This window comes from Apis dorsata, unplaced genomic scaffold (genome assembly GCF_000469605.1).
Source record: "Apis dorsata unplaced genomic scaffold, Apis dorsata 1.3 scaffold_326, whole genome shotgun sequence".
Classification (NCBI taxonomy): Eukaryota; Metazoa; Arthropoda; class Insecta; order Hymenoptera; family Apidae; genus Apis; species Apis dorsata.
This window is the reverse complement of record NW_006263594.1, coordinates 287,845-300,059: the sequence shown is the minus strand read 5'-3', so window position 1 is coordinate 300,059 and position 12,215 is coordinate 287,845. Positions and strand designations below refer to the sequence as shown.

The window sequence follows — 12,215 nt, the reverse complement described above, 5'->3', positions numbered from 1 at the left end:
ATTATATATAAATTTTTTTCATACCGGAATAAAAGATTTAGCTTCTGATAAAATTAATACTGGAATATCAGTTTCATATTCTATTTTATAAAATTTAAAATCATATGTCACTTTTTGAAAGTTAATCAAATCGCAAATCGCATTGTAATTTTCTCTTCCAGCTTGTGTTATTTGACCAGTAGTTAATCCTGTTTCATCTATTATAAGATGTGTATTGTCGCTCAGTTGGAGAACTCCACTAGTTAGTCTATTACATTCATAATCTTTCCTAATAATAAAAAAAATATATCGTAAATTAAATAATATTAATTCTTATATGGAAAAAAATTGTATTTAAATTAATATTTGCTTACTTTGGTATTAAATTCAAATCATTTAAATTCTCCAAAGTAATTTCCAATAAATGACTTTTCTTAACAAGTAAATTTAAAAATTTGTATAAATCTTTTGGAAATTCTTTATGTTTAATCATAGGAAAATGTGTTATATTTAAGGGATAAGTACCAAGACAAAAGTAATCTCTTCTCATATAACTAAAATAATGGTTTTAAAAATGTATTAATCAGATTTTCATCGTGAAATAATAAAAAAAATAAATAAAATATATTTACACTGAGGAAAGTAAATGACAGATTAAATAATCTGCAGCTAAGTGATCTCCAAACAGAAGCTCACTTAATATTAAATGAAGATCGTTTCTAATTAACTCTGCTTTGGACATTACTTCTGAGACAATTTTTATGTCTTGTTTAATTGGTTGGATTATTTTTATAGCATGTAATCGTGGAACAAGAGATGCAGGTGGATGATGAACAGTTATTTCAGCTTCTGTCATAGTCTCATCTGAATGAACAATATTTAAAAAAGGATCCAAAGATATAAAACCTATTATTTCAATAATTTGATTCAGCTTTAAAGTCATATCTTCATATATCTGTAATTTAATATAGAAAAATATAAATTATATGACAGCAAATTTTATATGTGATTTATATAACATAAAAATTGTTAATATTATATGAAATATAAATATTAAAAATTCATTAATAACCTTTACAATACAAGCTTTACCATCATTTATAGGAATAGGAAAATTTAATATATATTCTTCTGAAACTAAACATTGCCTTGTATCATATTCTATTTTCTTATTATCATCAATTTTTTCTTTCTTTCGTACTGACTCCGAACAGTCCATAGGTTCACAGTTATCTTCATCTAAATTTCTTTTATACCTATTAATTAATTTTGAATAATGTAATTGCTTGTATGTTTTCTTTACCCAATCATTTAAACCTGGAATTGATATTACAATACATGTATGTCTTTCTGAATTTTGGTTCTTTTCTGATTCCAATAAAATTGTTTCATGTGGCTAAAAAACACATACAATAAAATTATTAAATTTCAAATAAAAAGATATTAAAAATATGTGTATTATATAATTCTTAAATATTTATATAAAATAATAATGTAGGCAGTTATATACATGAAATAAGCTATTCTTTTCGCATTTCACACCTGAAACTACCATATATTTACTATAAGCCTCATTGATATACATCCATATAATTTTAATTTTAATATGGACAAAAGAATATATTGAAAGGCCTTATGAAATAAAATTTTAGTTAAATAATTACCAAACATTTTGCTGTATCTATGTACATCCCAGACTTCAGCTCAAATGTTTCAGTTTGATTATTCTTCACTTCATATTGTTGTAAATAATATTCAGGATCATGCATATCTTGAATCATCCCTTTAAATCTGACTAATTGTTTATCTTTGAATTCATGAAGAGGAACATTATTTAGTAACGGAATTTCATTTAAAGTATCTAAATTTTCCAAAATCACATTACAATTCGATCGATTTGCAATAAAGTAATCAGGTGTCCAATCCGTTATTTTAAGTGAAGCTAAAATAAAATATTAATACTTATATTCTTAATATTTATTTTTTGATTAATTTTATTCAACAATGATTTAATAATAGCATAAAAGTACTTCAATAAAAAAGCATACTTACAAATCATTATAAAGTTATAACACAAATATCAAATCTCTACTGAAATCAATTATAAAGTAACCTCGAAAAATCTTATTAAATAAGAAAATATATTAAAGAAATAAAAAAATCGCAAAAATATAAATATCCACTAAATACAATTAAACATTTTCGATTATTCATAAACAAAATATTTAAATAAAAGATTTATACATAAAATACTCTTTTAGATATTTATATACAGAAGTATAGTAATATAGTAGCGCTTTTCTTTTAAAAAGAAAACTTATGTGTAAATTTAACAGATATATTAGAGCATCATATTAGAGCCATCTTTTGAGCATATAAATTTTATACTAATATAGGCAAGAACAAATAGCAAAAGAAAGATAGAGATACGTTAAAAATTTTGGAATCAGCGCCATCTTCAGAATGCCGCAAATGAAATAGAAATATAAACAGAAAAAAAGAAGGATATAGATAAAATAAAAATTGTTCATCAACGCCATTTCTTAAATGTCAAAAACATCTTTCTAAAAACATTCAAAATATACCGCTTATCTTCAATTATTATTCCATTTTAATCAAAGAATAAATGTTATGATTTAAATTATCTTTGACATTCGACAGATAGTATTAGTATTAATTCTTATCCTATCTTTATCCTTCTTTTTTACTCGTTATTTACTCTTTTTATGTATATTTATATTTTGTTTGCTGTACTTCGGAAATGACGTTAATTTCAAAATTTTTTAATAATCTCTATTCTTTTTTCATTATTATCTTCCTATATTTACTTACATGATTATAAATGGGATACAAAGTATCAATTAAATGCATTTCCTTTTTATAAAATATTATAATTTTTAATGTAAAAAATACAGATACAGATATTCTTATTTTAGAATATACATCTAAAACAGATTTTGTAAAATGTTTTGTTAAAATGTTTTTTAAAATTAATATTAATATTAATATAATTACGAAATAATTTACAATTAACAAAATTAATTTAATATTAATTTACAATTGATAGTAATTAATTATTAACTGATATTAATTAATTAGTAGTTATACAACAAATTTTAATAATTTTCTTAAGATTATTGATTAATTGCAAAAATCATCGTTGTCAAACTCTTAATCAGAAGATAATTCATTAACGTTTCTTTTTTAATATTTTTGTATATTGACTATTAGAATTTCGAGCTAACTGATATGCTGTCTTTCCAGCATAGTTTTTTGTATTTAAACAAGTCTTGCTTTTTTGAAGAAGAAGCGTAATTATTGATTCATATGCTCGTTCTATAGCTAGATGAAGAGCAGTCCTTCCTGTTAAACCCTCCCTGGCTTCAATATTCGCACCATGATCTATCAGAAGTCGTACAAGCTCTATATGATTCGATGAAACGGCAATGTGTATACACATTTGTCCTATAACATAAGATATTTTATATTAATATATGATGATATTTAAATTAACATTCATAATAATATAACAATATATATAATTCATTTAATATTTTAAATGAATGTTTTATTTGAAGCAATGTTTAACAAAAAAAAAAGATTAGAATAATAAAAAAAAAAGTTGATCAATTACCGTCGTAATTCCGTAATTCAAGATTTTGAGGTAAGATGGGTACTTTCATTCCAGGACGAAGATAATAATATTCATTAGAATTTAAAGGACTAACGAGGGCAAATGTCGATTGAAAATCACCGATTGAACATGACAAATGAAGAGGTGTATTTCCACGAAAATTCCTCACTTCTGGATTTGCACCTGCCAGAATTAATTCTCTAATAATCCTCGGTTGCTTTGCCAGTACGGCCAGGTGTAAAGGTGATTGACCATCACTATTCAAGACATTTAAAAACTCAACTTCTAGTGTTGTTCTTATCATGGCACACGCAGACTCTACAAAACCTTGCGTTATGGTCCAATGAAGTAGCCTGAAAAAAAGACGAATTATTAAAAATTACAAATACAATTTTTTTTTTCATTTATAGTTGATAATTAAAATATTGATTACGTATAATGATATAGAATACCTTGTTATTAATTGATAAAAAAAATGATATCATCGTATGTGATTTCCCATGTAATTATAAAAAATATAATCAAATCTTAATTTATTTATTTTTATTTATTTACTTTATTTATTTAACTCTATTACTTTATTTAACTCTATTAACTTTCTCGATTTTTTTTTTTAGCATCAATTAATAATAATAGAATTTAATCTGTTTCATTTAAATTTTCATTATCCACAGTAACAATTGATAAATGAAATTAATGATAAATGAAACATGATATCAAAATATTAAAAAGATATAATTTTTGAACTAATTGATTCCTAAATTTAAAATTAATATAGATTCTATTCATGAAATATTTTTATAAATCAAAAAAATAATTCTAAGTCCTTCTTTGATAATTCTTTGATAATTTTTTAATCATTTTTCAACTATAAATTATTGTGTTATATTGAATACTTACGGATCACCTTTAAGAGTTTGTACATAATTACCCTGCCATAGTTCATTTAATATAACTTGCTCATGTTCATATTGCTTTGTATCTTCAATTCTATTTCTTGTAAATGTTTCGAAAACAGGTTCACTTATTTCATTATTTACTAATTGATTTAAATCTTCATTTAAGTCAACATTTGTATTATATATATTTATATTATATATTGGTGATTGATAATTATATTGCGGATCAGTTTGAAAATTTTCATATGTAGGATGCATGCAGTTTGAATAATAATTTTCGTATATTTCTTGTTGTGGATAATAATAATAATTTAACGGTACCCATTCTAAATATCCATTCCACATCTTTATTTTTTATTAATATTCAATCACTATATGAAATTCACTTTTTTTCGTAATAAATACACTCGTAATAAATACAAACACTCGTGATAAATACAAACACTATATTTATACTTTTTTAAAATTTCGATATTACGTATCTTTTCAAAGGAATAGTTAGAATCGATCTTTATAATTTCGTTTGATTCTTTTTTCTTTGAATAAAAATATCTTTATCTTTATTTTATCCGTTCACAATTATATTTTAACTTAGAAATAAAAAATTTTTTAATGACAGAGATATAAATAAGAATTTGCTTATTCAACGAAAAAATAAAATAATTGTGTCAATTTTACTAAACTTGTACAAAAACTCTACTCAATGCGCTTCCTGAGGACGAACTAATCGAATATAAACTGACGCGCCAAATATTTTAGGATGGTAATGTCTTAAACACGAGTGGAGAGGGAAAGTAAAATCTATGGGAATAGGAAAATCCATTACTTTCAGGTAGTAATAATACATATAAAAAGAAATCTTTATAAATCATCTTTTCAAATTGTTTAAAAGATAAAAAAGTTTATTCTATTCTAAATTTATTATTCTAAATTATTCTATTTATTTTATTCCATTCTAAATTTATTTAAAATTTTCAATTTTCTTCTAAAATAAAGAGTTTCTTAATTTAAATTCTAGTTTAAATTTTAGCGAATTTTAATTCAGAAAATCTTCAAAAATTCTGAAAACTTCATTTCATAAGTTTTTGGAAGTCAGAAAAAGGTAAGTATACCTGAATGTATTGTAAGGTTTTGAACAATAATCAAGGAAAGTCATATACTTTTCTTCTAATAAATTAAAAGGACCGTTATAAATAACCGTTATAAATGAACCGTTATAAATCCTTTGGAAAATCTATATAAATATTATGATTATTGAAAATTTATAAAAAAAATTTATTATGATTAATGAATATTACTCATTAAATTAATTTTTAATTATTAAATTAATATTATTCATTAATTAATTTATTTATATATATATATATATTAATGCTTTGAGAAAAAAAATTGAAAATAATTTAGAACATGATTTTGCTTGAAATACTTAGTTTTCGTTAAAATAAAATTTTATTGTATTGTATTGTAATAAAAGAGATTAGAGTGAAGAGAATGAGAGAGTGAGAGTGAAAGTGAGTGAGTGAGTGAGTGAGTGTGTGTGTGTGTGTGAGAGAGAGAGAGAGAGAGAGAGAATAAAAAGTTTCTATATAGAATTTATATATACTTTGTTCACAATTGTAAAAAATCACTTTTTATAATTAATTTGTAGTATCACAAAAAAGTTTAATTATAATTTCAATTAAACATTATCAAACAAAAAAATATACTAAATATTATCAAAATTATAATTCTTATTCTATTCTTATTCTAATTGCATTGATAATTTTCATGATAAAAAAAAATTGATTCTATTTTTCATATAAAAAAAAAATGCATATTATAACTATTCTATAATTATAATTCGTCTATGAACTTCACAAATTACAATATGATTGGTTATCTAGAAACATCATAAATCATGAATGCCGGTAACGGTAGTCCTAATAATTGTCATTGTAAGTTTAGACGCACGTGCGAAAGATATGATTTTATAATTATAATAACATAACTTATATATATTAGATACTTTAAATTCAATCATGCCAGATTTATTTGAAGTAATTGTAGGAACGTATGAGCAATATTTGCTCGGTTACAAAGTAAATAATGTCGTTAATGTAAGTAAGAATATGTTTCTCTTTATTATTTAATTATAGGTTAAAATTGTAAAAGAGTTCGATGTTTAAATACGATTTTAAAATGAAATACTTGATCTGACAGATATATATCAATATTTTTTATAAATATATATATTATAAAGTTAATCAATAATAATTTTTTCATAATCATATATTATATATTAGAATAATCTCAATTTATTTGTAATGAATATTTTATAAACTTAATGATTGAAAGTTAATTCTAATTATTCAATTGTTTATATATATATATATTTTTTTTACCTATATAAGATAATTATATTTTGTTCAAATAAATTATTCTTAAAATAAGATATTTTTTGTTTATTCGTGTAATTTTACATAAAAATTATTATAGCAAAAATATTAAATTATTATATTTTTCAATTAAAATGCAATATAATTGATATAACTTTTATATTTTTTTATATTTTTTTTAATTTCATATATTATATTTATTGAAAAGTTTGATAATTTTTCAGGAATATAAAATGGAAAAGACTTTCGCAACTCATAGTCATACAAGTAGTATACGTAGTGTTGCGAGTAATAAATATTATTTAGCTTCTGGTGGAGCAGATGATTCTGTTTATTTATATGATTTGCGTCACAGAGTAGAATCAGGTAGATTAATACATCATAATGGTAAGTATAATCTTATATAATTATTTTCTGCTCAATATGTATTAATTTTATATAAATATTACTTATATGTTTATGCAGATACCATTAATTGTATTGCATTTACACCTGAAGCATCTCATCTATTTTCATGTAGTAATGATGGAACTATAGCTGCAGTCCGATGTGGAAATTGGCAATTAGAAAAACATTGGCAAAAACCACATAAGGGTTTAGCAGTTAATACTTTAGCTATTCATCCAACAGGAAAAATAGCATTGTCTACTGGAGCAGATGGTATTCTTCGTACTTGGAATCTAATTAAAGGAAGACAAGCATATGCTATAAATTTAGTACCAAGATTGAAATTAGATGCAAAAAATGTAAATGTTCTTAAATGGAGTCCTAATGGCGAAAAATATTTAATGGCTGTGAACCAAAAAATAGATGTATATTCTGTAGAATTAGCAGGAATCGATACCGAAATTGAATTTGATTCAAAAATTGTTTGTGTAGAATTTTTACAAAATGACTTAATTGCTGTTGGCTTGGAAAATGGTCAAATTAAATTTTATGATCTTGAAAAATCCGTACAAACTGTAGAAGCGATTGCACATGATATAAGAGTGAAATGTATGGCTTTCAAGAAGGATTTATTAGTTACAGCTTGCAGTTCTGGAGAAATTAAACTATGGAAATATAGTAAACACAAATTAAATATGATAAAAAAAGTTAATTGTGGTGCTCGAATTACCTGTTTGTCTCTTGCAATGTTATATGAAAATCTTTTGTTTGATAATAAATTATCAAAAGAGGAACAAAAAATACAAAAAAAAGAGAAATTTTCGTAAGTAATATTTTATTATTTTTCTTTTAAATTATGATTTTGCTTTATTTATCATTTATATTTTTTAAATAGATATTTTTTTCATAGTATTATGTCAATTATATTTTTTAAAACTATTTTAATTGATTAAAAAAGAATTTAAATATTGCCAAAAAAATGTAATATTCTATTAAGATAAAATAAATAGTCATAAATTTGAATTATTTTAATATTTCAAACATATCTTTATTACAAACATATTTATATATACATTCTTATATTTAGGTTTCGGCAGGAAGTTATTATTGAGAACGAAAGTGATTTGGATGAAACAATTACAAATAATGCTTCTCAATTATTGAAAAAAAAATTAAAAAAGAAAAGAAGTATAGAAGAGGTACAAAATCCAAATATTCCAAATAGAAAGAAGAACAAATCGATTGTAAAGAAGAAAAAGGCAGAAAATGATGTAATATTTGAGTTTACACCAAAAAAAAAAAGTAAATTGTCGAACAATAATGATGATTGCAATTATATTGATGATAAAAATAAAAAGAAAGAAACTTTTTCAAATAAGAAAAAAAAGAAACGCTTTATATCTTTAGAAGAAAATAATAATATACCTTCTAAAAAAACAAATTGTGAATTGACTGAAAAAATTTTGAAACGGGATAATATAACATTCAATCAATCAAAAATAAAATCGATAAAATCAAAAGAAAATGATGAAGTTCCTGTGAAAAAAAGAAAAAAGGAAATAATTGTAAAAGATAATGGAACGATTCTAAAGAAAAGAAAAAAAAAAACAATGAAATAATGAATTATGCTGTTTCAATTTAAAGATATTATATTTGCATTCTGTATATCATTTACAGAAAATAAATTTTACTATAGAAAATATTTAAAATATTAATTCATTTAAGTTAAACATTATTTTTTATAAATCAGTCAATTTTTAACTTTTAATGTTTGCGTATTTTTATTATAAATATTATATAATACGCAAGACTAGTAGAAAATAATGTTAAAAAAACAACAAGTTTTAAATAATGTTTGATTATATACTCCGCATAGATTAATTACCATAGAATACATTTACGAGATGGATTCATGGGACTTTCATTCGGGCAGTTCCATGCTTTTGCAAATTCCGCATTGTTCGATAAAGTTCCTATAACTCTGAAGTGATTTGGCGCATGAACTCCTTGTATCAATTTAGATTTTAATGCCCCATTTGTGTAATTCCCACACCAAACCTATGAAACAAATACATATCTATGAATATTTCTCATTGTATAAAATTATATAATTATATGTACATATAACATATTATATGTACTATATCATAAATATATGTATTTATAAAAAATATCAAATTTAATCATTTTGGAAAATTATTGTGTATATGAAGATAGTATTTTAAATTCATGAATAATTCTTTTAATAAATGACAGAATATTTAAAAAAAAAATTGTTATTTATTGTTATTATTTATAAATATACTTACTTGCGCAAAACCTATAAAAAATAATTGTTCTTGATTATAATTGGCAAGACCGGGTAAAACTAGTTGATCGGTATTTCTTTTTTGAAATCGTTGATATGCTCTGTAAGCTTCTCGTATACCACCGTTATCTGCTATATTCTCTCCTTGTGTATTAATACCATTTACCTAAAAAACATTAAATATTTCATCGAATAAGAAATATATGCATAAGAAAAAATAAATGTATTACTCATTTTGATATAAATATATTTGGTATATATTTATTTCTTTTTATTTCTCGGAAGGACAGTGATACTCACCGTGAAATTATGACCCAATTCTGGCAAATGATAGTTACTGTATTGCTTGATTATACATTGGACTTTTTCATGATAATGTCGTAACGTCTGATTACTCCACCACTGTTTAATATTTCCATTCTCATCATATCTACGACCTATTGTGTATAATTTTATTTTTTTCTTATAAATTTTATTTCTTTTTGCAAGACTTATTTAATCGTTTACAATTGATTATAATAGATACACATGATAAATTAATTTTCAATACATTACCTTGATCGTCAAATCCATGAGTTAATTCGTGACCCATGATTGCACCCATGGCACCATAATTGATAGACCTATAAAATATATTTTGTTAAGTTTTAATTATGTATTCAAAATTTAATTGAGAATCAATCAAATGATCAATCAATCATATTGATACATACTCTAAACCATTTCCATAGAAAGGAGGATGCAGAATACCAGCTGGAAAAGCTGTAAATTGAAAAAGCAAAGTAATAGATTATTGCAGAAATTGTAATATCCTATTACAAAATAATAGGATATTATTTAAAAAAATATTATTTAATACTTACTAACTGAATTTAATATTACACTGTAAAACGCATTTACTGTTGTACCGGTTGATATCCATCGATTTTTGTTTGGCTTTTTACGCAAATTATTTAAACTTTTCTTAATTGCAACATCAGTTAGTATTAAAAACGTATCAAATAATCGTCCAGGTATAACATTCATCTGGAATAGAGATTCATTTTTTAATTTTCTTAAGTTTTAATTTAATTGAGATGTGAATACTTACCTCTTCGTAAAATTTATTTAATTTTTCCGAATTAGTAATCCAATCCGGAATTCCTACAAACGGTCTAATCGCATGCAACTTTCTATGAGCTTGAACTTTCGTATCGGCGTCCATCCAATCTAATTCGGCCACCATCTCATCAAATGCTGCCTTAATATCGAGCAACATTTCTAGAGCCTGTAAATCTGTTATCTTTTCTTTTTCTACTTCCCTCTATCATTTATATATATATATCAAAAATAAAAAAAATCGTGTCACACTAAACCTTTTGTCGAGATCGATCATCAAAATATTTTTGCGCGTAAATGTAACTGAGAGCCATGCCAAAGTTCGCGTTTGCACTTAAAGTGCAGGCTTTCCATCTCGATGTTTTCTCTTTTAAACCAAAAACTTTTTGCGAAAATTGAAAACCAAGATCACGGAATCGTTGTAACGTCAATGGAGAAATTCCTGCATAAGTAATCCACCATACGAATCGCACTGAAATATTTTAACTATTAATTATAATATCATTAATATAATTAATTATTGATATGATTCAAAATATAGCCATTTACATTTAAGATTTTATAATAAAATAATTGTATACCTATTGTAGCGAATGGAGTGGCTGTTAATAGTTTAGGTAATTCCTGCAGATATTTTAGATCCATTACAATTACACGATCCATTTTAACATCTATTGTCACGTTTGTATTATCAAAAACTGCTTCCAAGTATTTAGTCCAATTCCACTGAAATAAATCAATTAAAAAAAAATTAATAATTTATTTAATAATTTTTTGTTAATATATTGCTCTTTATAATATACCTGTTGCGCATGCAAATCCGTCCACTGTTGTAGTTCGTCAATACTGAAATCGTAAATAAGATGATTTACACTCCGCCTTTCTTCCGGCGTTGCCATAATCTAAACGAATGAGTACAATTTGTAAAAATATTTATTTGCTTAAATTCAGTAAAATGAGCAAAATACTCACACGCGCGATATTTGTGGTGAAATTTAAAATTTCATTGGCAAATTCAACACTTTTATTTCCTACGCCTGCCAATTCGACCATATTTTTTATATAATTTTTATATTCCATTAACTCCGATCGAAAGCGCAACGGATCAAGAAGATAACGTTCGCTAAATCCTGGTGACACTTGTTCTATCTAAAATTACCTAGGTTAGTTGAAGGCTAGAATATTCGAAATCACGAGATTGGGATTCACGCAGTGTCTAATAACAATATATGTGCATACATGTAATCAAAAGAATCATCGCTCCTATGGGCTTACCATTATCTTGTTTTTTGTTGTGTCTTGTATATCTTCACTAATGTACAATTTGATAAAAAGGTTCAGTCCTAAAACTCGTTGCGCTCTTCCAACAATATATGAAATGTCCAAGGGCAATGTTTCATTTTTAAAAAGCGGATCTCTTGGTAATCCGAGCCTGTCTAACGTTTCATAGATAGGTTTCAATCCCATAGCTTCGACGCTTGCTAAAAATAACTCGTATTACATACTTAAATTCATTATTATTTGTACGAGTTTCC

At 24.3% G+C, this 12,215-nt stretch overlaps 4 protein-coding genes across 4 annotated transcripts in view; 1 reads left to right on the top strand and 3 right to left on the bottom strand.

Moving 5' to 3' along the window:
* The window catches only part of LOC102681950 (mini-chromosome maintenance complex-binding protein), a 3,241-nt gene extending 951 nt beyond the window's left edge, over positions 1 to 2,290 (bottom strand). Inside the window, exons 1-6 of the mRNA XM_006617754.2 lie at positions 2,032 to 2,290; positions 1,644 to 1,921; positions 1,052 to 1,375; positions 612 to 934; positions 354 to 533; positions 25 to 268 (exon numbers count right to left, since the gene is read on the bottom strand). Of these exons, the coding sequence (XP_006617817.1) occupies positions 25 to 268; positions 354 to 533; positions 612 to 934; positions 1,052 to 1,375; positions 1,644 to 1,921; positions 2,032 to 2,038 (1,356 nt within the window). The 5' untranslated portion in view covers positions 2,039 to 2,290. The remainder of the gene's footprint in view (positions 1 to 24; positions 269 to 353; positions 534 to 611; positions 935 to 1,051; positions 1,376 to 1,643; positions 1,922 to 2,031) is intronic.
* A 711-nt stretch (positions 2,291 to 3,001) lies between these two features.
* LOC102678852 (NF-kappa-B inhibitor cactus-like) lies at positions 3,002 to 4,903 on the bottom strand. Its single transcript, XM_031511511.1, has 3 exons — positions 4,514 to 4,903; positions 3,614 to 3,966; positions 3,002 to 3,444 (listed from the first exon to the last, which is right to left on the bottom strand). Exons 1-3 carry the CDS (start codon positions 4,855 to 4,857, stop codon positions 3,170 to 3,172), a joined length of 972 nt encoding a protein of 323 aa, XP_031367371.1. The 5' UTR covers positions 4,858 to 4,903; the 3' UTR covers positions 3,002 to 3,169.
* Positions 4,904 to 6,412: 1,509 nt separating this feature from the next.
* On the top strand, positions 6,413 to 9,527 carry LOC102681599 (p21-activated protein kinase-interacting protein 1-like). Its single transcript, XM_006617751.2, has 4 exons — positions 6,413 to 6,608; positions 7,112 to 7,274; positions 7,353 to 8,097; positions 8,362 to 9,527. The coding sequence occupies exons 1-4, from the start codon at positions 6,531 to 6,533 to the stop codon at positions 8,891 to 8,893; spliced, it is 1,518 nt and encodes a 505-aa protein (XP_006617814.1). The 5' UTR covers positions 6,413 to 6,530; the 3' UTR covers positions 8,894 to 9,527.
* LOC102681739 (neprilysin-4-like) overlaps positions 8,906 to 12,215 on the bottom strand; it is a 7,661-nt gene continuing 4,351 nt past the window's right edge. The window contains exons 6-17 of the mRNA XM_006617752.2: positions 11,956 to 12,161; positions 11,653 to 11,829; positions 11,484 to 11,582; positions 11,262 to 11,406; positions 10,938 to 11,152; positions 10,673 to 10,849; positions 10,446 to 10,608; positions 10,296 to 10,344; positions 10,138 to 10,205; positions 9,883 to 10,019; positions 9,584 to 9,748; positions 8,906 to 9,332 (exon numbers count right to left, since the gene is read on the bottom strand). Coding sequence (XP_006617815.1) covers positions 9,156 to 9,332; positions 9,584 to 9,748; positions 9,883 to 10,019; positions 10,138 to 10,205; positions 10,296 to 10,344; positions 10,446 to 10,608; positions 10,673 to 10,849; positions 10,938 to 11,152; positions 11,262 to 11,406; positions 11,484 to 11,582; positions 11,653 to 11,829; positions 11,956 to 12,161 — 1,778 coding nt within the window. The 3' untranslated portion in view covers positions 8,906 to 9,155. The remainder of the gene's footprint in view (positions 9,333 to 9,583; positions 9,749 to 9,882; positions 10,020 to 10,137; positions 10,206 to 10,295; positions 10,345 to 10,445; positions 10,609 to 10,672; positions 10,850 to 10,937; positions 11,153 to 11,261; positions 11,407 to 11,483; positions 11,583 to 11,652; positions 11,830 to 11,955; positions 12,162 to 12,215) is intronic.